General features: G+C 43.8%; 1 protein-coding gene across 1 annotated transcript in view; it reads right to left on the reverse strand.

Moving 5' to 3' along the window:
- Positions 1–12642: 12642 nt before the first annotated feature.
- LOC138973868 (protein-glutamine gamma-glutamyltransferase K-like) overlaps positions 12643–26048 on the reverse strand; it is a 25200-nt gene continuing 11794 nt past the window's right edge. The window contains exons 11-17 of the mRNA XM_070346568.1: positions 24048–24213; positions 22862–22938; positions 22151–22239; positions 18473–18674; positions 17550–17710; positions 15805–15941; positions 12643–14688 (exon numbers count right to left, since the gene is read on the reverse strand). Coding sequence (XP_070202669.1) covers positions 14541–14688; positions 15805–15941; positions 17550–17710; positions 18473–18674; positions 22151–22239; positions 22862–22938; positions 24048–24213 — 980 coding nt within the window. The 3' untranslated portion in view covers positions 12643–14540. The remainder of the gene's footprint in view (positions 14689–15804; positions 15942–17549; positions 17711–18472; positions 18675–22150; positions 22240–22861; positions 22939–24047; positions 24214–26048) is intronic.

A 26048-nucleotide genomic window follows, 5' to 3' on the forward strand; every position in this document is an offset into this window, starting at 1 on the left:
GTAATGAAAAACAAATGCAATAAATGGAGGGGAAAAAAAACCACGGCGTAAAAAACAAAAGGCAGAGAGACAGCCGACAAGGCAAGAGAAGTCTGCGAGGAGGACATTGACATGTTATCCGACAAATTAGCATTGAAGCGCGTAAAGATTGGACTGGTCAGTAACGATGTTGTCAGAAGGTCAAGAATAGCCCCGACACAACACAGCACGACTGAGACACAACATGGTAACACACAACTGTGAAGACAAGACAACATTGACACTGGTGTTCTTCTGAATTAGGTCACGTGGCAAGAACGGCAGAGACAAAGGCAGGCATGGACAGACAAAGACAGAGATAGAGCCAGAGAAAGCAAAGATAAAACAAAACGAAACAACAAAAAACTAAAAAAGCAAAACATTGTGAAAGGCAAAAATCCAAAACCAAATATACAGCCAACTTTCCAAAATTCAGAATAAAAAAACAAGAAAGGTATGTTGTTGGAACGTTTAATTATTGACAAAATAATTAAATATTGAACAAAATAATGAACGTAACGTTTTGTTTTGTCAATAATGAAACGTTCCAACAACACACCTTTCTTATATCTTTTTATTGTGAAAAGCAGAAAGAGAGTACAAGAAGAAACGACTGGGACCAACATTGACACAACAGTCAACAAATTTACATTGAAAAGCGTGACAGTGACATTGGTTGCCAACTCTGTTGTCAAGGGCAGAAATAGCCATCATTGACTAACACACTGTGGAAGACAACAGATAAAAATTGCTGCCACGTGGCGCACTGATTGCGTTCACCGCACGCTACTGTTTATACCTGTTAAACGCCGCACAAGGCGGTGTTCGAGACCAATACTTTCACTATTCTTACCTTATTAATCACCACCACCACCACCACTATCATCATCATCATCATCATCATCATCATCATCATCATCATCATCATCATCATCATCATCATCATCATCATCATCATCATCACCACTACCAATGCCACCACCACCACCACCACCACCGTACTAACATCACCAGCAGCAATAACAACCATGCCTGTCCTAAAACGGAAAAAATCGAATAAGTGTATGTACGTAAAGAAAAGCACGATACAGAACATACAAATAAACGACCCCTTTCAATCGTTAGAAGCAACACCACCACCACCACCATTTCCAGTTACAATTGCTATTATTATCACCACTTCGACGTCTACTATTACTACTACTGCTAGTGCTACTACAAGTTCCACTATCGCCACAGAGACAGACAGACAGACACTGACACACACACACAAAACACACACGCACACACAAAACACACACGCACACACACACACACGCGCGCGCGCGCAGAGGACAAAAATAGCCAACATTCACACTACAGACAGACAGACATGCAGACAGACATACACACACACGCACACACACACACCCACACACACACCGTGGCAGAGGACAAAAATAGCCCACATTCACACAAAACTACACAAGACAACAACTCTGACTGCTGCTGCCACTGTATCAATTCACGTGTCCAAACAGTCACCACGCTCTATTGTTTCGTCGCCAAACGGCAAGAGAGAGAGGGGGTGGGAGAGGTGGGAGAGGTGGGCCCTGAAGGAGATAATGTCAGTGCGAGCAAAGAGACAACAATGTCCAGAAGCTGACCATCACTATAAAAGACCAAGGCCAGGGCTGTTCGGTACAAAGTCACCTCTGCTGTCCAGACAGCAACAACCTCAGAGCAAGAAGAAGAGTGAGAAAGAGAGACCAAACAGCCACCAGAAGTGAAGCCATACAAGAACCCAGAGGGGTGTTTAACCTGAATTGCAAGGATAAAAGGAGAACAATAATCGATAAACTTCAAACGAAAATACAAATCAACTTCGACAGCAAGCTACCGAAGAAACGAAGTCAAAAAGGAATCGACAAGAGGACTTGACCAGGACCAAAGAATAACCAGAAACCCTCATCCCACTACTTGACTGCAACAATTTCGCGTCGTGGAACTTCCTAAACAAACCATTTTTCGCCTTTTGTCATTTTCGCTTGGCGAAAGTTGAGAAAACTGTGTTGTGAATAACTGTGAAATCGAGTTTTGACCTTCAGCCTTTCTTGAATACATCTTGCACTGTATTTCTGCTCTGAAATCTTTTTCACGTCTGCAACTGGTGAGTAGTTTTGCTCTTCCTTTCCTGCATGTCTTAAAAAAAAAAGCCTGGTTTATTTATTTATTATTTTGTCTGCCTCCCTCGATATACAATCTCTCTCTCTCTCTCTCTCTCTTTCTTATCGACTAAATTATCGTTTCTCTCTTTCTTTTCTGTTGTTGCTGTTGTTGACAACCTTTTTACAACCATGTAACTTTTTTTTTTCCCCCGTCGCGATATAACCTTGAATGGTTGAAAACGACGTTAAACACCAAATAAAGAAAGAAAGAAAGAAAGAACTTGTTTTTTGTCTGCTGGTTCTTTGTTTCTATTTTGTTTCTTTCTGTCTGTATACGTGGCCTGTTTGAAAGTCCTTCTTCTCTTATATCAACGTACAGCTGACTATTAATTTGATAACGCGATTTTTCGCAGAATTCTCCATGAACTCCGATACACGTCAACATTCTGTAGAAATAAAGGTAAAACACGTTAGCGCAAGTATAATGTTTTTGCCCGTATCCCAGTGGGCCCTCGCTAACTTTCGGACAGCAGCACCCGGGCTGGAATCGTCTGGTCGGGGTTCAGATTCTATAAAGACCCAAGTAACATCGCCTGTGACAACCTTCTCACCCCCCCCCTCACCCCCCCTCACCCCCCCTCACCCCCCCCCCCCACACACAAACAGTCTTACACTCTCTATATAGTGACATTTTGAGAGCACTTTTACGTAGCATTCGATTCGTATCCTAGCTCTTCTGCTCATTAAAAACTGATGCACCATGCATGGCCCAAAGCTCCCTCTTTGTGATCTCTGTGACAGGAAAGTAAACATCGACGGGTAGTCTTCTTTAAGAGCTGTTTATTTTGCGGAAGAAACTTCGAGGAACATGACATTTTGTGTAACCACTGATGAAAGATTATAGTATGCATACGTCATTGAACAATTTATGAGGCTCTGTCAGGAGCTTGGAGTCCGAGAGAGCATTTTCAGAACCTCCCTCGTATGAATACAATACTGAACGAGTTGAGACCAAATTAGACAGACATTTTTATCATGTCGCAATACTACTAATATTATGTGAATAATTAGATTTTTGAATCATACACTAAGTAGAATTGACCTTCTTTTGAATACAAATCATTCTGTTCTCACTCTTTGCCTAACCCCTTGTGTATTTTAGTCTTATGGGCCCTATAACTTTATCAGGGATGCCTTGTATGTTCAAAGGGACGTAAGACCATCTCTTTCTTTCGAGTTTGATAATGCTGGACAGGGGTTCCACCGAGAACGTGTTGCAGTAAAACCCATGATATAATTATATGGAACTAGTAAGATTTTCCCTACTAGCATTTCCCCGTCTTGAAAGACCTGTTCGTTAGTAGCTTTGGTTATGTTACAATACCTTTAAAAACGTGTATCAGAACTCTGAGTGCAAAAGTTTCAGCTTTATTTCTCTAATGAAATTAAACAGACTCGGCACAGACCCCAAAAAACAACCTGTCGCCATTTACAGCGTTTAAAAGGTAAAATGTGTGCAAATGTGGAAGGCGTCGATCTCCACGTCAGTTTTCCTTGCCCCCCTCGCACCTTGTCATTCTTACCAAAGCATCTGAAGGGTCAATGCATAACTTGTCCAACTGTATTCTAAATTAGACAGACCAGAACAAAATCAAGCTCCTAGATGCGCGCAGGGAGTCCGAATCGATTTAAAGTCATCGCTTACAGTGAATTAGTCGACACACTCCTTTCCAAAACACCACCAACATTATTGTAATGCTGTATACACCACACCTGAGTTTCTCCTCGTTGAGATAATGAAGTGTTCTTCTGACAACACTGCAAAATCACGATCCGTTAAACGTAAATTTTGGCCGTCTATCCAGTATCTTCAAACACACGATCGCCTCGCGTCCGCATGCCTGTTCTTAATGACCAGTTTGTGTTCAGATAGGAAACACCAGTCTACAGTGTCCAGCCAGGGCCTTGCAGTGAGCACTGCAGGCCGTCTCTTCTCCACCATTGAGTCCAAGGTGCTGCCCACCAAGAGTGGTGCCGACCCCTCAACCGCCTCCTTCTCCTCCCTCTCCTCCCTCAAGCTGCGCACCATGATCACCGGCCCCCGCGAGCGCTGCCTCCTCTCCTTCATCGTCCTCAGCGTCTTCGGCGTGGTGCAGCTAAACTTCATCATGTCCCACCCCCGCCACCCTCACCTCCCCCAGCCCTGCCCAACGGAGCCCGGTATCCATTGGATGCGTGACCCGCAGAGCTGCTTCCACTACTTCATCTGCGTTGGCGGCCGGCCCATCCGCATGCCCCAGTGCCCGGACCATAGCGTGTGGTCCGTGGGTGCCCGAAACTGCGTGCCTATCCACTCCCTGTGGGACGACTGCCCCCACCTCTCCCAGCCCCCTCCCCCACACTCTCTGCGGCAGCCACCACAGCCCACAGCCTTCTCCGTGACACCCGCTGCCCGCAACTGGACGGCCGCTTCGGACCGCATGGACGCCCTCCTGGACCCACTGCACCCTGACCAGCGACAACGGGAAACACTACTGCGTACGTACAACCCGCTTTTTAACACACTTTTTTTAAACACACTCTTTTTGTCTGCCTGTCTGTCTGCCTCTCTGCCTGTCTGTCTGTCTGTCTCTCTGTTCGTCTCATCGTTTTAGACAGGATGATAAAACAAAGGCTAAGAGACCAATTCCTGCAGGAATGAAATACTGACGTGAATGCCAACAGATTGTGTTTTAATTACAGAATATATAAAAAGGACTTTTGTCTGGAAAGGTATTTGCTTTGGTTGCCTAGGAAATTCCAAGTTAAATTAGCAAAATTTAGAACAAGCAATCATAAGTTGCCAATACATCAGCACAGATTTTTAATGCTCCTAGAAATGAAAGATTGTGTGATATGTGCGATAAAAATGAATTAGGTGATGAGTTTCACTATTTGTTCATTTGTACCGATGAAAGTATAGTGTCTGAAAGAAGAAAATTAATTAGTCCTTATTACCGATCTCACCCAAATTGTTTAAAATATGAACAGTTAATGAATTGTAAATCTAAGATAAAACTAATGAATCTAGCAAGATTTGTAGCCCATGTTATGATTTTAGTATGTTAGCGTTACATCTAGTTTCTTTATTGGTATGTATATATATGTATGTCATACAAGCTTTTGTTTTGTTTTGTGTTTTTAGAAAAGATGCATGGCATAATGGTATTGCCAAGTTATTTCGGCTGTATATTATCGTTGTCCGCTTAATGTATACATATTATCTGTCTGATTTCTTACCTGATTTTGTTGAACCTATGTTTTGTTGTTGTATGTATGGAAAAGTATATTGCCAATTTATTTTGGTTGTATAGTAGGGGAGACCGGGGATAGTCGGCCCCCGGGGTAAGTTGGACTATTGGCTTTTATTTGATTCCTTTGGTGTATTTAAACATTTTGGTCATGTGACTACGTCACGCGACTGCCCGCCGTCCTGCACAGAAAATATGGCGCCAATCTGATGCAGATATTGGAGGTAAGTGATAAAAAACTGATTTTGATCATTTGGAGTAAATTTGTTAAAGATTTGTTTGGATCAGATTTCAGCGCTAATGAATCCCATCAGTCAGACAAAAACATATATGAACAAAACATGTATATCAACGGTTTCACTGGAAAGTGATACTTTTGCTCTGCCCAGTGTCAGTGTTTATTGCTACCCCTCCAAATAAAATTTCCTGTGTTGGGGTAAGTTGGTCCTCATGTGATGGGGCACGTTGGATCCAGGGGCCGACTTGCCCCGGGGGGTAGGGCCAACATGCCCCATATAGTGTATATTCTTTTTTCGTGATAATACACTGTTTTTGTGTTTATTTGTTCTTTTAAATAACCCGGAGATTGATGTGTGTGTGTGTGTGTGTGTGTGTGTGTGTGTGTGTGTGTGTGTGTGTGTGTGTGTGTGTGTGTGTGTGTGTGAAAGAGAGAGAGAGAAAGCCTGTGTGCGTGCCAAATCACTGGGACACTTTGGTGATTTATTTTTTGCATTTGTGTAGGTTCCACTATGGTGAGAACATATGAAAGAAAGACCAGCAGAGGATGCATGCCAGATGTAATTCGCAGGGCGATAGATCACTACCACACCACAGAAGATGGGGTGAAGAAAATTGCTGCTCTTATCGACGTGCCAAAGACAACACTCCGACGCCAGCTTCTGAAATTTAAGAACCTGTCTGCCCCACAGCGAGAGACAAATGTTGCAGGTCTTCCTTTAGGGTATACCCGACACCGACAGGTCTTCACTGACGAACAGGAGTTGGCACTGGTCAAGTACCTGAAGGATGCTTGTGACATATATTTTGGATTGTGCCCAATCGAGGTCCGTGTCTTGGCATATCAGTGTGCAAAGCAATTTGACATCCCTATGCCCCAGTCATGGAGTGAGAAAGAACGTGCTGGGGCTGACTGGTTTTCAGGCTTCATGAAGAGACATAAAGACTGTATTTCTATCAGAACACCTGAAGCTACCAGTATTGGTCGTGCTAGAGCAAACATTGATGACTTCTTTCAGAAGTTGGGCACTGTAATCGACAGGTACAAGTTTGAGGCGAAGGACATTTGGAACGTTGACGAAACGGGGGTGGTGACAGTCCAAAAGCCTCGCAAAGTCGTGGGACCTACTGGTGCCAAACAAGTTGGATCATTGGTGTCATCAGAGAGGGGACAACTAGTCACCCTGTGTGCTGCAATATCTGCAGATGGTCGTTCAGTTCCACCATTTTTTGTGTTTCCAAGGGTCAAGTTCTCTGACCATTTCCCCACAGGAGCCCCTACTGGACCTAAGGGAAGTGCACACAAGTCTGGTTGGATGACGGAAGAGAACTTCCCGAAGTTCTTGGAACATTTCAAGCATCACGTGAGACCTTCAAAGGAGTCACCTGTTCTCGTACTATTGGACATGTACTGATGTCCTCAACACGAAAAGAATTTTTTGTCCTTTGATTCATTTTGTTCAGTTTTGCGATGCAAAACATAATGTTGTTTTTATTTCTGTTTCGGTCTAATAAATCCCGTTGAACTGAGTGCTCTCGTGAATCATTTCTGACATTCTGAAAGTGAGGGTCCAACTTGCCCCATACGTAGGGCCAACTTACCCCGACACGGGGCAAGTTGGACCCTGTGTCACTAGGTCTGCTTGCAGCCAAACTGTAAACAATATTACAATAGTTTGGCCACTTTTTTTTATCACAAATTTGAGCAAGATATTAACGCTCATTTTAAACCATAAATCGTTTCTCTATCTCTTTTAAATTAGTCTCCACATTGGTTTAAGTGCAAAAGGGGGCCGACTATCCCCGGTCTCCCCTATTGTTGTATTTGTCCGCTCAATTTGTATACATATATTAACTGTCTGATTTGTTACCTTTTTTTGTTAAAGTTATATCTTTGTTTCAAAGCCCTCTGGGCCCAAAACAATAAAATACTTGACTTGACTTGACTTGACTTGATATATCCAGTGATTTAGGGTTTATGTTCAATGCACCAATTTCATTTCTCTTCAGTTTTTGTTAGTTCTGATATCTGGAGATTAGCTATCAGACTTGCTTGCCTGAATGATCAAAGATGATTTCTATCCCCGTGGTTGTGATCCGGATACTACACAAATCAGACCACTGTTGTCCCTTGATCAGATCCTGGCCTCAGACAAGCTTTGTAAATTATGTGATGATGCAGCATTCTGGCCAGCTTTTGGACCAATATAATTAACATAGGAATGATTGTCTTGATACGTATCCCCAAAGACTACATTAGCTGGTGCGTCTTATTGGAAGATTCCATTTGCAAGATGCAAGGAATCCACGCGCTCAGGTTACAGCTATTGTCAGGGCTCAGGGCTTGGAAAATTTGAACACACACATGCACAAAAAAAAGCTTACCTTACCGTACCTTACCTAAACTTACCTTACCTTACCTTATCTTCAATGGTCTTGTTAACTAGCTGATAACTAACCATCCATTATTTTCGTTGTCACTGACAAACAGGCGTGCTGCCCAACCACCCGTGTGTGTTCAGCGGGGAGCAGACCTACCTGCCCCACCCCGGCCGCTGCCACTGGTTCTACAACTGCTCCGCCTCCGTCACGAACGAGGGGAGGGCGATGTCGGACAGGGATGGGTGGGACGGACTGACAGAGGAGTGCCCCTACCCCCAGCTCTTCTCTCTCGCCACACACACCTGTGTGCACTACGCCGACGTCGACTGTGGCAAGCGCGGCCTCTTCCTTGACCCATGTGAGTTTCGGTGTTTGGGTTTATTTTGAACTGTGGTTTATTCGGGATTCATAATATACGTAAGATGCCGTGAAATTCTAGAAGCGTAGAAACGCAGCTTAGTGGCGGTCGTGTTACTTAGTTCTACTGTTTCTATTGTATCTCCCAGTGGATACACGTGGTGTAGGTCTGTTGAGAGCGAAGTCAATGTCCCTTCGGTTCTATATCTTAGTTTGTCAGTGATACGATACCTATCCCTCATTTGGTTTGCAGAAGATTTCATGACAATTCACCGTGGCTTAATTCATTTCAAGGGAATGTCAGTGAGTAAGCTGAAGCGTTTGGCTTATTGAGGGGGGCCTGTAGCAATCGAGAATAGTCGCTGGTTCCAAAGCACCCTGATAAAACAACATTATGACTGAGAGGAGGTACAAAGGCCAGAGACATGAAAAACAGCAAAAGGCCCGAAGACGACAAAAGCGCTTCTAGCCTATATTATGCCTATTTTTGGATTAACCTTTCACTTAAGCAGATTGAAGCACCTGCACAGTGAACATGTTTTTTCGACAGCTCACATCTGCGGAAGATGAAACGCATCCATTAAATTTGCAAGGTATAATGGAGATGGAGGAAGGTAAACAAAGACATATGCTTTTGGGGGAAATATCGAGAGGTATATGGACGGCAATGGGTGCTTAGGGGGTTACGATTGCAGTATTAGGCTACAATCATACATGCCTATACATTACGAAAAACGCTGTCAGAAATGTTTTGTTGTTGTTGTTGTTGGGGGGGGGGGGGGGGGGTGGGGATGCAATACCATGGGGTATTACTGTATTGGGTAAACTATATTCTACCTCGGTTCGGTTCAGTCAGACCTATGCTTTCTTCCGACACCCTACCTTTCGAAACGATCTTTAGTTTGCCAGAATTGTGGTTTCAGTCGTGACATCACCCATCCATGGGTATGTCTAGGTCTGCTGCTGATTGAGTACTGTAGAGTTTATAGCGTCTCCTTGGGTCGAGTTGGCCTTCTTTGGCTATCCGTGCTACAAAGGATCGCGGATGACTAACTGACTATTGATAACCATTGTCCAGAGTTTTAGAGGATAGGATTGGGGAATAGACTAAAGAAGGACCGCGGCTTGAACAGGTTGTTTTAATGTACCCATGTACAGGTGAGTACCGCCAGCTTCACTGCCAGACGGCCCACTGCCAGTCGTGCAGCCTTCGTCACGGGAGCTGCGTGGGGCTGAGCGACGGTCTGCAGCCACACCCCGGTCGCGAGTGGACGCCGCGCTACTTGCTGTGCAAAGACCAGCGCGCCCTCCAGCAGCTGGAGTGTCCTCAGGACAAACCCATCTTCTCCCCGGACACGCTGCGCTGCGAGAGCTGGATGGACATCCCCAAGGCGCACGGCGGCATGCAGCCTTCTTGCCAGGGCCGCCATGACGGCAGGTACCCGGATGAGACGGGTCGCTGTGGCGTCTTCTACGAGTGTGCCGACAACGTCATCCAGGGTCGCTTCGAGTGCCCCACCGGTACTGTCTTCCACCCTGAGAGACAGGTCTGTCGCAAGAAGAACGCCATTGGTGAGTTGATTTTTTTTAATTATCTCGTTGTGTTCTGCTTTTACGGATACTGTTGTAAGGGTCAGAACACCCGACAGAGCCTCTGCTCTTACGATTATAGATGCCTTCATTGTAGCGATCACAGGAACTCGAATAAACTTTGCAATATCTGAAAAAGTAATTGTGACTGTTTATGACTACTGCAGGTATCCCTCCCCCGTGTGGTAACAACTCAACCAGCGGTCGTAGCAGCCTGGGCGTGTCGCTGTCGCTGTGTGGCCACATGGAGGACGGGCTGTACGCCGACCCTTACGGCCGCTGCGCGCTCTACTACGAGTGCCAGCAGTCCCTGCTCAAAACCTACCACAAGTGTGACCTCGGCACCTTCGACCCTCGCACCCAGCGCTGCCAGTTCTCCCTGACCCACGTGCCGGCCCCGTGCGGACAGCGGCCCAACCCTTGCCTGGACACGCCCGACGGTCAGTTCGCGGACCTGGCCTCCAACTGCCAGGCGTCGTACCGCTGCAAGAACAACCTGCTGGTCCGACAGCGCGCCTGCCCGCCCGGCAGAGTGTTCCACCAGGAGAAGGGCCTGTGCCAGCTGCCCAACGACACCCCGCCCCCCTGTGGCCTGGCTCCCTCCTGCAGGGACAAGGCTGACGGCCGCTACCCCTCGCCCCTCAAGGGCTGTCAGTTCTACTACACCTGCAGGGCTGGACACTTTGTGAGCTACGGCCAGTGCTCGGTGGAGCAGGGCGGCTTCTACTTCAACGCTCTTACCGGCCGCTGTGACTTCCCGCAGAACGTTTGTGCTCCCTGTGGAATCCGTACCGAGAATTGGTGAGTACGGGTTCTATTAATGAGCTTTTAAAACCATTTTTTGTGTGTTTACTATTCATACTCATACTTGCATAAAACGTAACCTGCCCACCCCTGTCTTACTCTGATGAATTCTCTCTTGGACTTACGTACCTTCCGGCGATCTTGATAGGATGTACAGATAGGTAAATCTATTAGTCAAGCTATCAAGCAATTAATCAATCCGTCTCCATCGTTCCTCTTTACGTGTCCAGCCCCCTCCACCCTTTTTTCCCCCCGTCTGTCTGTGACTTTTCATTACAATTTTCTTGGTTCTGATCGATCTCTCTCCCTCACCCTGTCTTTCTCACTCTCATATACCGCATCCCTCGTTCGCAGAATTAATCACCTACTCTTATTACCATGGTGATTGGTCTCTGCACCCCCCCCCTCCGTCCCCCTTTAACATTTCTGTACAGCATATGTATTCAAATTCTCTTTCTCGATTTTGTTTCAGCCCTTCTTCATGAGGCAACTCCAATACCAAAACATCATAATTTGCATTGGACCTTTTCCAAGGCAGCTCAGGAATCACTTCACTGGCCTTTACCTCATCTGGAACCAAAAGGCTTTCTCACCTCGACTGTGCAGCGTTGTTGTATGTTATTTCATTGCTTTGTTTCAAGGCTAGCAAACAGTAGAAGAATATTGTTATATTGTGCATTATATTTATTACATTTTTGTGCTTTTGAACAACTTTCGGACTTTCGTGAAATGTGGGAATGACATGGAACGGTCACGGTTCTCAATATATCTCATGCCTGAATTGTGAACATCAGTGTTCGCTTTCGTGAGAAAAGGGCAGAATAGAGGTTAGTCTTTTAGATATTTGAAATGCCAGGTATCTGTAAGTCTTTGTTTTGCCTCTTGATCTTATGAACACTTAAATGTATTGTGCTAATTAATGTGCTGTTGTAAGCAATCGTAGGCTAATTGTCGTTGTCATGAGTTGATCCATAAATCAAATGTAGGTCGGCAGCGCACAGCACATAAAATAATCTGTTATTTGGGAAGAGGAGGATGATGGAAGGGGGGTGGCAATTGGAGGAGGGGGGAGGAAGAGGCTTGGAGTAGGGGAATGTGTGTGTGTGTGTGTGTGTGTGTGTGTGTGTGTGTTCAGAATTACTGAAATGTACATTTGTTTCCATAACATCAATAATATGAGGTACCCGGATTCGCACCACGTTCAATATACATAATAATTATGTAAAGATGTACATATTAAAATCCTGATTGAATAAATGTAAAACTCTTCATGTGGCTTCATCTCTTTTGTCTTACGCGCTGTGGTGCGATATGAAAGAGTGTTTGTGAGAGAGAGAGAGAGAGAGAGAGAGAGAGAGAGAGAGAGAGAGAGAGAGAGAGAGAGAGAGAGAGAGAGAGAGAGAGAGAGAGCATCTGTCTGCGTACTTGGGTGTACTTCTTTTGCATGTAGATGTGTGTAATAGTGTATGCACACAGGTTTATTTGTGATACATCACCTTATATGAACGCAAGGTGACACAATTGCTTTATGACCGCATTACCCCCTCCCCCTACACACACACATACACACACACACTCACACACACACACACACACACACACACACACACACACACACACACTTACACACGCCAACGCGCGCATGCAAAATCTTTCTCTCTCACACACACACACACACACACACACACACACACACACACACACACACACACACACACACACACACACACACACACATATTCACACTCATATAATTATGGGGGTGGTTTTTGATGCTAGTAAACAACAACTAATGTGAATTAAGGAAAGAAGAAAGATTATCAGAAAAAAGTGAAAGTTTATTGAAAAAGTCGAAGCAGAGTCTGCGTTGACAAAGTACAAACAATTTTTTATCACGAATATTTGTTCCAAGAAATCACAGTTCAAAAACGTACACAAATTTGTAAAGTCAGTCTGAATAGCAAAGTAAAAAACTAAAACTAATTAAAGCAGGCAATAATAATGTTCAAAAAATCAAACCAAGCAATTAAAAAAAAAAATTCAAAACCAAATAAACAAACCAGTTTTGATGTGGACGTGCTAAAATATTGTGAACATAATCACAGAAAGTGCCGCCTTCAAAAACAAAGGTTATAATTGTTTAACAAAAGGATTAAAAAACACCCTCACGCTTAGATGAAGACAAGGCCTACAAGAAGCCTTTTATCGAGATGATTGTCATTTTCGTGTCCGCAGGCTTAAACATGCCTACACAGAAAATAAGAAAAGCAACAAAGCTGAGGAAAAAAGTAAAATGCAAGAGTGCAGTGTTCAAGGGTGAGGAAACAAAACTGAATCAGGTAAGGCCCCCCCCCCAAAAAAAAAATAGTCTGTTTACGGTATCCCGACCGACCCTATTTTTTCGCGCGACCCTAGACTTTTTTTTTGCCATTTGGGGAAAAAAAAAGTCTTTCTTTTTGGGCAAAATAACTTAAAAATATGGTTTTTGGGGGAAAAAAAAAATCCCGATCTACCGACCCTATTTTTTTGGCCTATGTTACCGTAAACAGACTATTTTTTTATTTTGGCCTAATCAGAAAACTACTGTAATAAATGTCATTCTGCCCAATGAACCGTTCAGTTTGCCATAGTTCTTTCGTCTTCAAATGCATTTTGTTAATAAGGGCTTGTCATAAAAGCTAAAGTTAATTGTTATTACGATTTTGAAGTTAAAAAGTGCAGTCTTAACCTCAATACAGTGCAACGTGATAACAGTGCATTACATGCCGCTTTGGCAGAATAATCAGGACCAACCAGCAACGCTTTACATAATACATGCAGTATGCTACTACTTGCTACAGAAGTAGCCTGTAGGAAAAGAAATAAAATGTATGTGGAGAAATGGTTTGGCATTTTTTGTTGCGTCTCAAGAAAGTTTCGTTTCGTACGCGATCCAAAAATGTTGTGGCTAAATTGAATACCCATAATGCAAAATCACTTCCGTCCTCTACAATTAACAACAGACAACGCTTTGAATCAGCTCTGACATTAATTGGGTTTTTTTCTGCGTCTACGCCGCGGGGTTTCCATTGTTGAGTATAATTTATGCGTTCGGTTGATTGTGAATTTTTGTAGTATTACAATCTTTGTGCGATTTTTCATGCAAGAGGGTTTTTAATTTGGCGAAATAAATTTCTATCCTTTGTTCCTGCTAGAAGCCAGCGCGCTGATTGACGAGTAACGTCATGGCGTCACCCAGCCTCGATGTACAGACACAAAATTGGTATAAAATCGAGATCCTGGGGCATTTGTTTGCTTGCAGATTCGGAGAATTCATCAAGAATGACACAGAAATTGTTGTCACTTCCTCGGGAGACATGCAGAAGAAATGACATCCTTCCAAACATTGTTTGGCTTTTGACGTCAGAGATTTCACTTCGAGAGAGAAGACAAAAAAGAGACTTCTTGTTTAAAAAAAAAAAGAAGAAGAAAAAAAAAGATATCGTATGTCTTTCAAAGGTGGCTGTTCTGCCGACATAGGTCGATCCTGGTGATGAGGTGCAAGTACATATTTTGATGGTGCTATTTAAAAATCGTAATAAATTGTGCTAAAAACAATGCGGTTGTGCTCCTTGAAGATATAAGACAACGAGAAAGATGCGGTACGTTGCTTCAGACGAGTTCTGAACCGTAGGTTGACATCGCGGAGATAATGACCTAACGGCGACGTCATGACCTAGTAACTCGGCCTGATGATGACGTCATGGGTACCGTTGACGTCCCCCAGCTGTGTGGAGCTGAAGATGAAGACGATCTGTCTCTTGCCTTGCTTTCTTGGCTTCACTTTGAAGGTGGTTGTGAAGGTCCCGTTGGGACGTACGTCCCTGGCGAAACAGGCCAGAAGGCAAGGATTAATTTCAGCGGTATAGATAAAGAAACGGTCCCATTGAATATCATGAAGGCCGTGTTTTTATTTTTTATTTTTTTATTTTTATTTTTTTTTTAAATCTCAGTTGCATGCAGGCTGCTTCAACCCTTTCTTTTTTGCCTTTTTTGTTTTTTGTTTTTTGTTGTTGTTGTTGGCGGGGAGCATCCTTCTTCAGTGATCTTTTTAAAAAATTTTTTTTTAAGTAATGTTTTTACTATAACATTAACATTACTATATCTAAATGTATTTTAAACAACTTTTCTATATAACAATTCCCTCTCAAAAATGCATACAATATCCAGAGGGGAGCCTCTATATCTATAGATACCAACACACATTTTGGCTATCACAATCAAATAATTCACATAACTTATTAGTGCCTTGGAACTTTGTGAATGAAGGCCGTGTTGTTTTTGTGGTCGTTGCAAGGTAGCTGGAAACTACCAGGTGTGGGGCTTAGTGTTCGCGTCTACCTATTTCAAGGGTGCGAATTTAATTAAGCGTGGCGACATGAACCAATGATGTACTATCTAAGAAAAGGTGCGAACGTTGTTTCTGCATAAGCTGTAAGAGTGGAAATGTGCCCCCCCCCCCCCCCCCCCCGCCTACCGGGATTTTCAGTTTTAAGGACACAGATCCCTTTCCCTTGCTTGGTCATCCTAACGGATCTATTTTGAGATCAGTGGCCATCCTTGCAATCAAACGGAGATACATATCAATAGGAGACGAATGTAACCACGCGGAAGACCGACAGAACACAGAAAAGGTGACTGAAATTGACACACACACACACGCACACACACACACACACACACACACACACACACACACACACACACACACACACACACACACACACACACACACACACGTAGGCACGCACGCACGCAGGCACGCACACACGCAGGCACGCACGCACCCCCACACGCACGCAAGCATACACACACACACACACACACACACACACACACACACATACAAACACACACCCATACAAACACACCCACACCCATACAAACACACACACACACACACACACACACACACACACACACACAGAGTTTCCCCTTACCACTGTGGGAACTGCTCTCCACGCATGATGCCCGTTGCCTCCACCCCCAGGACACAGTCGGTCAGCGTGGTGGGCATGGGGTTGGTGAACGACACGTGCAGCTCCAGCTCTTCGCCAACCTTGCTCTCGTTAAGGGCCTGAAGCAAACAGGAATCATAGCCAATGATACCAGAACGACAACGACAAGATCATTCAATTCCGTGACCCCCCCCCCCCCCCCACCTCCTTCCTGAAAAAAAGTTTTCGCTTTTTAAAAGAGATCAGGATGTTTAACAAGGTGGGAGAAACAAATGTGAAAAAACATGAGCTTTTTAGAACCTTACACATTTTTACTGTGATGAATAGACCGAAACGAAACTAGTTTTTAGCATAGCTTCTGTCATTTAAACTGAGAAAGGAAACAAACTTGTATTGGTCCCGGATAGCCATAGCGGTTGCAAGGACGATTAAAAAATACCAATAACCAACCATAGTTCATTCAATGCTTCTTATTTTGTTATTACCTCTTTTGTTGTCTTATTTAGAGTGGTTACTTACCAAGGGAGGAGAGCCGCTGTTCACTTAATGCTCAATATATCTGAGGTGCAAGAGGATTGCTTCCACGTTGTTGTCTATATGTGGAGTGGTTAGTTCCCCTTGGCACGTAATGACTACACTACAGTAGTAATTATGTTTTTGCCTACTGAGGTTCCGAATTTCGAAGCCAACATGTCTTTGGATACATGTACTATTTCATCAAATCTCGGCAAGACTGTGGACATGACGGAGGCCCCGTGGCACCCGTTTAAACAAATTTGGAATCATGACGTTTGACGTTACGCACGACTGGTGCTTTCAAGCGCAGGGGCGGATCACATGATTTTTAAGGGGGGGTTCCAAATTTCTTTTAGGGACAGATCGACGAAGCAGAGCTTTTATTTGTGGGCGCGAAGCGTCCGAACCTTTTAGGGGGGTCCGCGGTCTGCTCTCGTTAAGGGCCTAAAACAAGGAAAATGGAGCAATCTGGTGCAATCCTGAGCCAAGAAACTACCCCTAATACACCTTCCAAAAAGTTAATTTAAGAAAACAAATTTGGATCAAAACATGGAAAATTGACCAATCTGGTGCAACCTGAGCCATAATGTTTTCTTTAGGCTGGGGTGGGGGGTGTTCCGGAAACCCCTGAATCACCCCCCCCCCCCTTGGATCCGCCCCTGAAGCACAAGACCTCTTCTGAATATCTTCATACGCGCTTATTCTCTTGCTAATATTCAATATCATTTTCGCAATTGGCCAACAAGCCAGCGTAGAAACAAGCGAGTCTTATTTTATATTACCATATCGTGATCTCTTTCAATAGAATAAATCTGGTTTGAACCAAAAATATGACTCATGCAGTCATTGCCAAATTAGGCAGAGCGCTAATTACGAAATCCAATCACAATCGCGTCTTCGCTTCAAATGGTATTTTTCTCTCAGATGCCAGGAGAAAGTTACCTTATGTTTTCTCTATTCAGAGCGATTACTTCTCTCTTTGTTGCTTGACCCCAACAACTCTCTACCAACCTTTATGTAGTGTAAGATTTCACGCCAAAAGTAAATGTTAAACTGTGTGTGACACAGATCGATGTACAGTTAAAGATACAGGTACCAAGTGTGTTATATAATGTTATTGTTTTATTGATTAAAAGGGCACACTAAAATGTCTTCCCAAACGTAAAAAAACAAACAAACAAAAAACACACACAATACAACTCTCCACCAACCTTGATGACGAGGTGAGGTTTACGGAGACGCATGCTGTCCTTTTGGGTGAAGACCTGGTTAGTCTCACTGACCCTGACCATGGAGGACACGCCTAACATACAGCCGTCCTTCAGCTTGTCGATGTACACCTTCGGGTCAACATTGATGTCCACTTGCTTGGCTGTGAGGGGAGAAAAAACCCAGATTAGATTATCTTAATCTCTGCAGCGTTCTGCTTTAATTCTTGAAGTAATGCGGCTTACAGAAACCCGCTAGGAAAAGTGATGTGAGTCAGTCATCTCTATAGCTATTTGTATATGTTACAGTAAATTCTCAAAACCAGGACATTAACAAAATACCTGAAAATGTCAGTAAATATGTAATACATGTACTCGCATGCACGTTCGCACGTTCGTACACACCCACCTTCACACACGTAAGCACGTCCTCGCTCATCAATGCTGTATCATTAAGCTGAGGTTGGCGAGGTAACGTCAGTCATGGTAGACAATGAGGACATGAATGTTGACTATTTTTTAGCTCATTACTTTCCCTGGTATATCGTAAGCGTGGCTAACTCGAGTAGTCAGTGGTCGCTTAATGACGTGCAGAGCCATGCAGGGTTGTCTAAGGCTGGTAAATCCCATATAATAATAATAATAATAGAACATGTATATATAGCGCTTCTCCACAGCTCGAAGCGCTTAACAAACGAGTTACCAAAACCTACAAGCCCATGTATGCATTATGTTGTGTGTGGTAGCTACACACACCATGTTATAGGTTTACTCCGTCAGCAGTATAATTATGATGCCCCCTCCATTTATATCCACTGCACACATACACATATGCATTGATTCTGCAATGAGTCGGAGCTCAGAACATCATGCAACACTGTAATTATGATGTCCCTCCGCACACATTACTCGAGTATTTGGCTCACTTTCCCCAGGGTGGAGTGATACTTTCAATGAAGCCTTGCCGACGTTTTCAGCCACGATCCCAGTGTAGTACATGGTGCTGGCATACAGGACGCCGTCCACGTGTCGTTGTTCCTTGCCGGTGTTAGAGCAGCGAACCTTGACCACAAAGTCACTGCCCACGTAGGTGTTCTCCGCGTCAAAGTCCAGCTCAAACTTCACGTCCTGAGGAAAAGACAAGGAGAGAGTGATACCAGTGTGGAGAGGCCACTCCGTCCCTGGGGTAGGCAAACAATTGGATGAAGAATGAATAAAGGCACAGCGTTCAATGGATCAAGGTGGAAAGGAGAGGACGAAAGCAAGTGAAGAATGAAGAATGAAGAAAGGCACAGCGTTCAAGGTGGAAAGGAGAGGACGAAAGCAAGTGAAGAATGAAGAAAGGCACAGCGTTCAAGGTGGAAAGGAAAGGACGAAAGCAAGTGAAGAATGAGGAAAGGCACAGCGTTCAAGGTGGAAAGGAGAGGACGAAAGCAAATGAATGATGAAGAAAGGCACAGCGTTCAAGGTGGAAAGGAAAGGACGAAAGCAAGTGAAGAATGAAGGATGAAGAAAGGCACAGCGTTCAAGGTGGAAAGGAGAGGACGAAAGCAAGTGAAGAATGAAGAATGAAGAAAGGCACAGCGTTCAAGGTGGAAAGGAAAGGACGAAAGCAAGTGAAGGATGAAGAAAGGCACAGCGTTCAAGGTGGAAAGGAGAGGACGAAAGCAAGTGAAGAATGAAGAATGAAGAAAGGCACAGCGTTCAAGGTGGAAAGGAGAGGACGAAAGCAAGTGAAGAATGAAGAATGAAGAAAGGCACAGCGTTCAAGGTGGAAAGGAGAGGACGAAAGCAAGTGAAGAATGAAGAAAGGCACAGCGTTCAAGGTGGAAAGGAGAGGACGAAAGCAAGTGAAGAATGAAGAATGAAGAAAGGCACAGCGTTCAAGGTGGAAAGGAGAGGACGAAAGCAAGTGAAGAATGAAGGACGAAGAAACGCACAGCGTTCAAGGTGGAAAGGAGAGGACGAAAGCAAGTGAAGAATGAAGAAAGAAGAAAGGCACAGCGTTCAAGGTGGAAAGGAGAGGACCAAAGCAAGTGAAGAATGAAGAAAGAAGAATTAAAGGCACAGCGTTCAAGGTGGAAAGGAGAGGACGAAAGCAAGTGAAGAATGAAGGATGAAGAAAGGCACAGCGTTCAAGGTGGAAAGGAAAGGACGAAAGCAAGTGAAGGATGAAGAATGAAGAAAGGCACAGCGTTCAAGGTGGAAAGGAGAGGACGAAAGCAAGTGAAGAATGAAGAATGAAGAAAGGCACAGCGTTCAAGGTGGAAAGGAGAGGACGAAAGCAAGTGAATGATGAAGAAAGGCACAGCGTTCAAGGTGGAAAGGAACGGACGAAAGCAAGTGAAGGATGAAGAAAGGCACAGCGTTCAAGGTGGAAAGGAGAGGACGAAAGCAAGTGAAGGATGAAGAATGAAGAAAGGCACAGCGTTCAAGGTGGAAAGGAGAGGACGAAAGCAAGTGAAGAATGAAGGATGAATAAAGGCACAGCGTTCAAGGTGGAAAGGAAAGAACGAAAGCAAGTGAAGAATGAAGAAAGGCACAGCGTTCAAGGTGGAAAGGAAAGGACGAAAGCAAGTGAAGGATGAAGAAAGGCACAGCGTTCAAGGTGGAAAGGAACGGACGAAAGCAAGTGAAGGATGAAGAAAGGCACAGCGTTCAAGGTGGAAAGGAGAGGACGAAAGCAAGTGAATGATGAAGAAAGGCACAGCGTTCAAGGTGGAAAGGAGAGGACGAAAGCAAGTGAAGAATGAAGAAAGAAGAAAGGCACAGCGTTCAAGGTGGAAAGGAAAGAACGAAAGCAAGTGAAGAATGAAGAAAGGCACAGCGTTCAAGGTGGAAAGGAACGGACGAAAGCAAGTGAAGGATGAAGAAAGGCACAGCGTTCAAGGTGGAAAGGAGAGGACGAAAGCAAGTGAAGGATGAAGAATGAAGAAAGGCACAGCGTTCAAGGTGGAAAGGAACGGACGAAAGCAAGTGAAGTATGAAGAAAGAAGAAAGGCACAGCGTTCAAGGTGGAAAGGAGAGGACGAAAGCAAGTGAAGGATGAAGAATGAAGAAAGGCACAGCGTTCAAGGTGGAAAGGAACGGACGAAAGCAAGTGAATGATGAAGAAAGGCACAGCGTTCAAGATGGAAAGGAGAGGACGAAAGCAAGTGAATGATGAAGAAAGGCACAGCGTTCAAGGTGGAAAGGAGAGGACGAAAGCAAGTGAAGAATGAAGAAAGAAGAAAGGCACAGCGTTCAAGGTGGAAAGGAGAGGACGAAAGCAAGTGAAGAATGAAGGATGAAGAAAGGCACAGCGTTCAAGGTGGAAAGGAAAGGACGAAAGCAAGTGAAGGATGAAGAAAGGCACAGCGTTCAAGGTGGAAAGGAAAGAACGAAAGCAAGTGAAGAATGAAGAAAGGCACAGCGTTCAAGGTGGAAAGGAGAGGACGAAAGCAAGTGAAGAATGAAGAATGAATAAAGGCACAGCGTTCAAGGTGGAAAGGAGAGGACGAAAGCAAGTGAAGAATGAAGGACGAAGAAAGGCACAGCGTTCAAGGTGGAAAGGAGAGGACGAAAGCAAGTGAAGAATGAAGAATGAATAAAGGCACAGCGTTCAAGGTGGAAAGGAGAGGACGAAAGCAAGTGAAGGATGAAGAAAGTCACAGCGTTCAAGGTGGAAAGGAAAAGACGAAAGCATGTGAAGGATGAAGAAAGTCACAGCGTTCAAGGTGGAAAGGAAAGGACGAAAGCATGTGGGACAGGTAGAGTCAAAATGTTTTTGGGGCAGGGCCGGACTAGGCGAAGAGGAGGGTGGGGTGGGGTGTTGCCAGTGGTGGTCCAGGGGGATGTTCCCCCAGGCGGTGTGGGGGTCAGGGGGCTTCGCCCCCTGAAGCTGATGGGTAGGTCATATTCTGAGATAGGAAAATGGTCACTCCTTGCATGAAACGTCATAACATAAACAATAATAAAAAATGTTTTAAATAAGTGAGGTACATGTTTAGGATAGGGGGGGGGGGGGGTTGCGCAACCCCCATAACCCCCCCGGTAGTCCGGCCCTGTGGGGGGACAAAACACTGGACAGACATGCAAACAGAGTACACATAATTATGATCGGGTAATAGATCTGGAAGTCTGTTGCGGTATTTCAAAATGGGGATGGAAGTAAGGATTTTGTTGGGGGTTGTTGCCTTTGTGTACGCGGAATGTGGTTGGAGTGGAACGCTTTTGTAGGCTTATTTGCGTTATATTTATTTAAAATATTCTTTAGAATGTTATATAATGCCAAAATAACTAAATAAAGAACTGGCTGAATGAGTAACTTGAATAAATACATAACCGGAAAGCTAATACACGGGGAAGTTGGGGATATACGAGTTGAAAGGAAAGAAACAGCACGTTTAGAAGAACCTCCGAACAACCTCCCATCGGGTTGTTTTCGGAGAAGAAGGAAGAGGAGGAGGGAAAAGCCGAGGGGAAGGAGATGCCTGACATGCAACAGATACAAAAATACATAAATGATTGGGAAAAAAAAGACGCGAGCGAGAGGTAAAAAAAAGGACAACAAAATGCTGTACAACCCATTCTCCACCTTATGATGAAGAGTCCATGTCCCTTACCTCGGGTCCAGTCTTATAGACGTCATGTTTAGGGCTGCTTGCACCGGCCTTGTGGGCTCTCATCAGTGCCGTGCGCTCCTCGTTAGAACCTGGCAGAAACGAAGAAGGTGCGATACATTGGAGGACAATAATAAGAACAACAATGATAATAACAACACTTTATATTGTTCATTAAAAGGAAAACATTAAAATGGAACGTTTTCCTTCCACCCGTCTAACCTGCCTGTCAACGATGATAAAATATACATCTAAATAAGAATGACAAGAACAATCAAAAGAAGCACATAAAACACATAGGTTATTGTACTAACAGGCGCACCTATTGCAACTAACCCTAACTCAGTGTGGTGTCAAACAATATTGTAATATATAACATTCCAATACCGTATTAAATGAGCTGATTAACCTTAATATGTATCACCATCAGATTATTCCAATATATTTTTTATGAAGGAAACGAGACAGTTCAGTCTGTATGGCTAGCTTAGAAAAGTTTGAATACAGCACAGACGACATACATCGATTTTTTGCATGATGTGTACTTTTATGTCTATAATGTTCTGAGAGTGTGTTTTTATGTGATGTTATCACGAGCCAAAAGAAAAATGTCTGTTGGTTGCATTCAGACAATAAAGTTTTATTGAATTGAATTCAATTGAATTGAATTGAATTGAATTGTATTTCGTCATTACTGCAAAGGGAATCATTTACCCTCAGGATGCTTGTAGTGATTGGTGACATCCTCTCGGCCCCCGCCCACAGACATGGTGCTGATGAATTTCCCCACACTGAAAAACATACACACATAAATGTATAATATATTATGACAATTCTCAGCTTGAGCATACATGTTGGTCCAGTTGTCATTTCTAGTGTCTATACCTAAACGTGTGTGTTATTTTGTATTCCAAAATTGTGGCTGTGTGTGTGTTCTTTGAAGGGCTTTCATTTTAGTCTAATGTTTATATAACAATTCTCAGCTTAAGCATTACATGTTAACCCAGTTGTCAATTTTAGTGTCTATACCTAAATGTGTGTGTGTGTGTGTGTGTGTGTGTGTGTGTGTGTGTGTGTGTGTGTGTGTGTGTGTGTGTGTGTTATTTTGTATTCCAAAATTGTGTTTATGTGTGTGTGTGTGTGTGTGTGTGTGTGTGTGTGTGTGTGTGTGTGTGTGTGTGTGTGTGTGTGTGTGTGTTCTTTGAAGGGCTTTCGTTTTCTTTAGAAGTGGAAAAGGTAACTATATTCTATATTCATGCTTTCGTGGATGAGCTACTATTACCGGATGCACTCTGACTTTATCTTTGTCTGGTCCAAATGCGAACTTTCTCATCAATTGAGACATTCACTTTCACTTCCTCAACGTACACATGATCTGTTCTCATTTGGACATCGAAACATTACCTTCCGTCTCCAGGACCACTGTGGGCGTGCACACTTTATCTGAGTAAACCATTCTTACTCACGCCTTCCCAGGTAAAGCATCCACACCCGGGAATGGTTTCTAGAGAGGATTTTTTATAGGAATGGGCGTGTGCACTTGACAACCCAAAAAAATTCTAAAATAAACCTCGGACAGCAACATGTTTACTACAATCGCCTCGCGGTTCATCAATGTCAATGTCATCACAAATTCCCAACCTTGGGCAAGTAAAGATTCTGTATTCTGTAGTCTGTATTCTACGAGTTTGAGATTTGGCGAATCGGTTCCGAATAGCCCAATAGGTTGAAGGGACAGGGCAAAGCAACAACCAACCATTCGAGATTTGGTGCCCGCCAGCCAAGCATGAGGACGTCAAATATGAACCAAATAAGCTACATCAAAAAGACAAACAGATTCGTGGAGGATATTTTACTGCCTGTACGATTAGAGCGTAGTTTTTAATCGTATTGCACTCACCAGTTCGTCTCAATTTTGCCAACCTGCCCGTAGGTACCGTCTTCACTCGCCCTCCAGTAGATCTTGTCAGCGTTCACCTCGGCAAAGATGAACGGCGCGTCAAAAGGCAGGTTGATCTCGCCTTCCTTGATGGCCTGCACGGGACAGGGGCCGCAACACATGACACCTGCAGCAACAGGGAAAGAGAGAATGCTTTATGTCCTACAGGCAAAATATTACGCCTCTGAAGGACATGACATGGGTTATATGATCATTTTGAGTTTTTACGCCCTCACGGCTTTTGATGAGATACACAAGTGTATGCGTGTTTATGTGGTATCAGCCATCTGCACTTATGGCAGAATGACCTAGGTCTTTTACGTGCCATTGTGGTGACACGGTGGGGGTGGGATATTTGGGTTCCGTCTCTGGATCTTCACATAAAGTTGACCCGTGTCCGTCCCGGCCCGAATTCGAACCTGCGACCTTCCGGGTGGGATATGGCTTCCGTCTCTGGATCTTCACATAAAGTTGACCCGTGTCCGTCCCGGCCCGAATTCGAACCTGCGACCTTCCGATCACAAGTCCAGTGCTCTACCAACTGAATTACCGGGCCCCCACACCTGTAGCAGAGGGAGGACACCCGATAAATCAAGGAGATGATGATCTATGAGAGGTGTATTGTGTGTGTGTGTGTGTGTGTGTGTGTCACTGTGTGTGTGTGTGTGTGTGTGTGTGTGTGTGTGTGTGTGTGTGTGTGTGTGTGTGTAGTATTGATGTGGGCGGACGTGCCTCTCTGGAGTATTTGGGTGTTTTTACATTTAGTCAAGTTTTGACTAAATGTTTTAACATAGAGGGGGAATCGAGACGAGGGTCGTGGTGTATGTGTGTTTGTGTGTCTGTATGTCTGTGCGTGTGTGTGTGTAGAGCGATTCAGACCAAACTACTGAACTGATCTTTATGAAATTTGACATGTGAGTTCCTGGGAATGATATCCAAGGACATTTTTTTCATTTTTTGATAAATTCTTTTGATGACGTCATATCCGGCTTTTTGTAAAAGTTGAGGCGGCACTGTCACACCCTCATTTTTCAATCAAATTGATTGAATTTTTTTTAAAGCAATCTTCGACAAAGGCCGGACTTCGGTATTGCATTTCAGCTTGGTGGCTTAAAAATTAATTAATGACTTTGGTCATTAAAAATCTGAAAATTGTAATAATTTTTTTATATAAAACGATCCAAATTTACGTTCATCTTATTCTACATTATTTCCTGATTCCAAAAACATATAAATATGTTATATTTGGATTAAAAACAAGCTCTGAAAATTAAAAATATAAAAATTATGATCAAAATTAAATTTCCGAAATCGATTTAAAAACAATTTCATCTTATTCCTTGTCGGTTCCTGATTCCAAAAACATATAGATATGATATGTTTGGATTAAAAACACGCTCAGAAAGTTAAAACGAAGAGAGGTACAGAAAAGCGTGCTATGCAGCACAGCGAAACCACTACCGCGCTGAACAGTCTCGTCAGTTTCACTCCGTTTTGCACAAGCGGCGGACTACGGTCATTGTGAAAAAATGCAGTGCGTTCAGTTTCATTCTGTGAGTTCCACAGCTTGACTAAATGTAGTAATTTCGCCTTACGCGACTTGTTACTTCGTATGTTTGATTGTTTTTATGTTTAGGGTTCTTGTCATATGTTGTTTTGGTTGTTTTAAGAACAGCCGGAAAATCAATGTGATGATGATCTAACTTTATCCCTGAACATCTGCAATAGGGACAGGAAACGTTAAGCAATCGAGAAATCAATGCGATGATGATCTAACTGCAGCACTGAACACCTGCAACAGGCACAAGACATTTGAACCTTGTGAGAAATCACATCCGCGACAGGGGCAGGACACTTGAATCTTGCAAGATAAAATGTTGAGATGATATAGGTACAGCAATACACGTCTCCGGTAGGGACAGGACATTTTAATCTTGTGCGATAATTGTGATGACTTGTCTG

This window comes from Littorina saxatilis, linkage group LG1, assembly GCF_037325665.1.
Source record: "Littorina saxatilis isolate snail1 linkage group LG1, US_GU_Lsax_2.0, whole genome shotgun sequence".
NCBI classification, from domain to species: Eukaryota; Metazoa; Mollusca; class Gastropoda; order Littorinimorpha; family Littorinidae; genus Littorina; species Littorina saxatilis.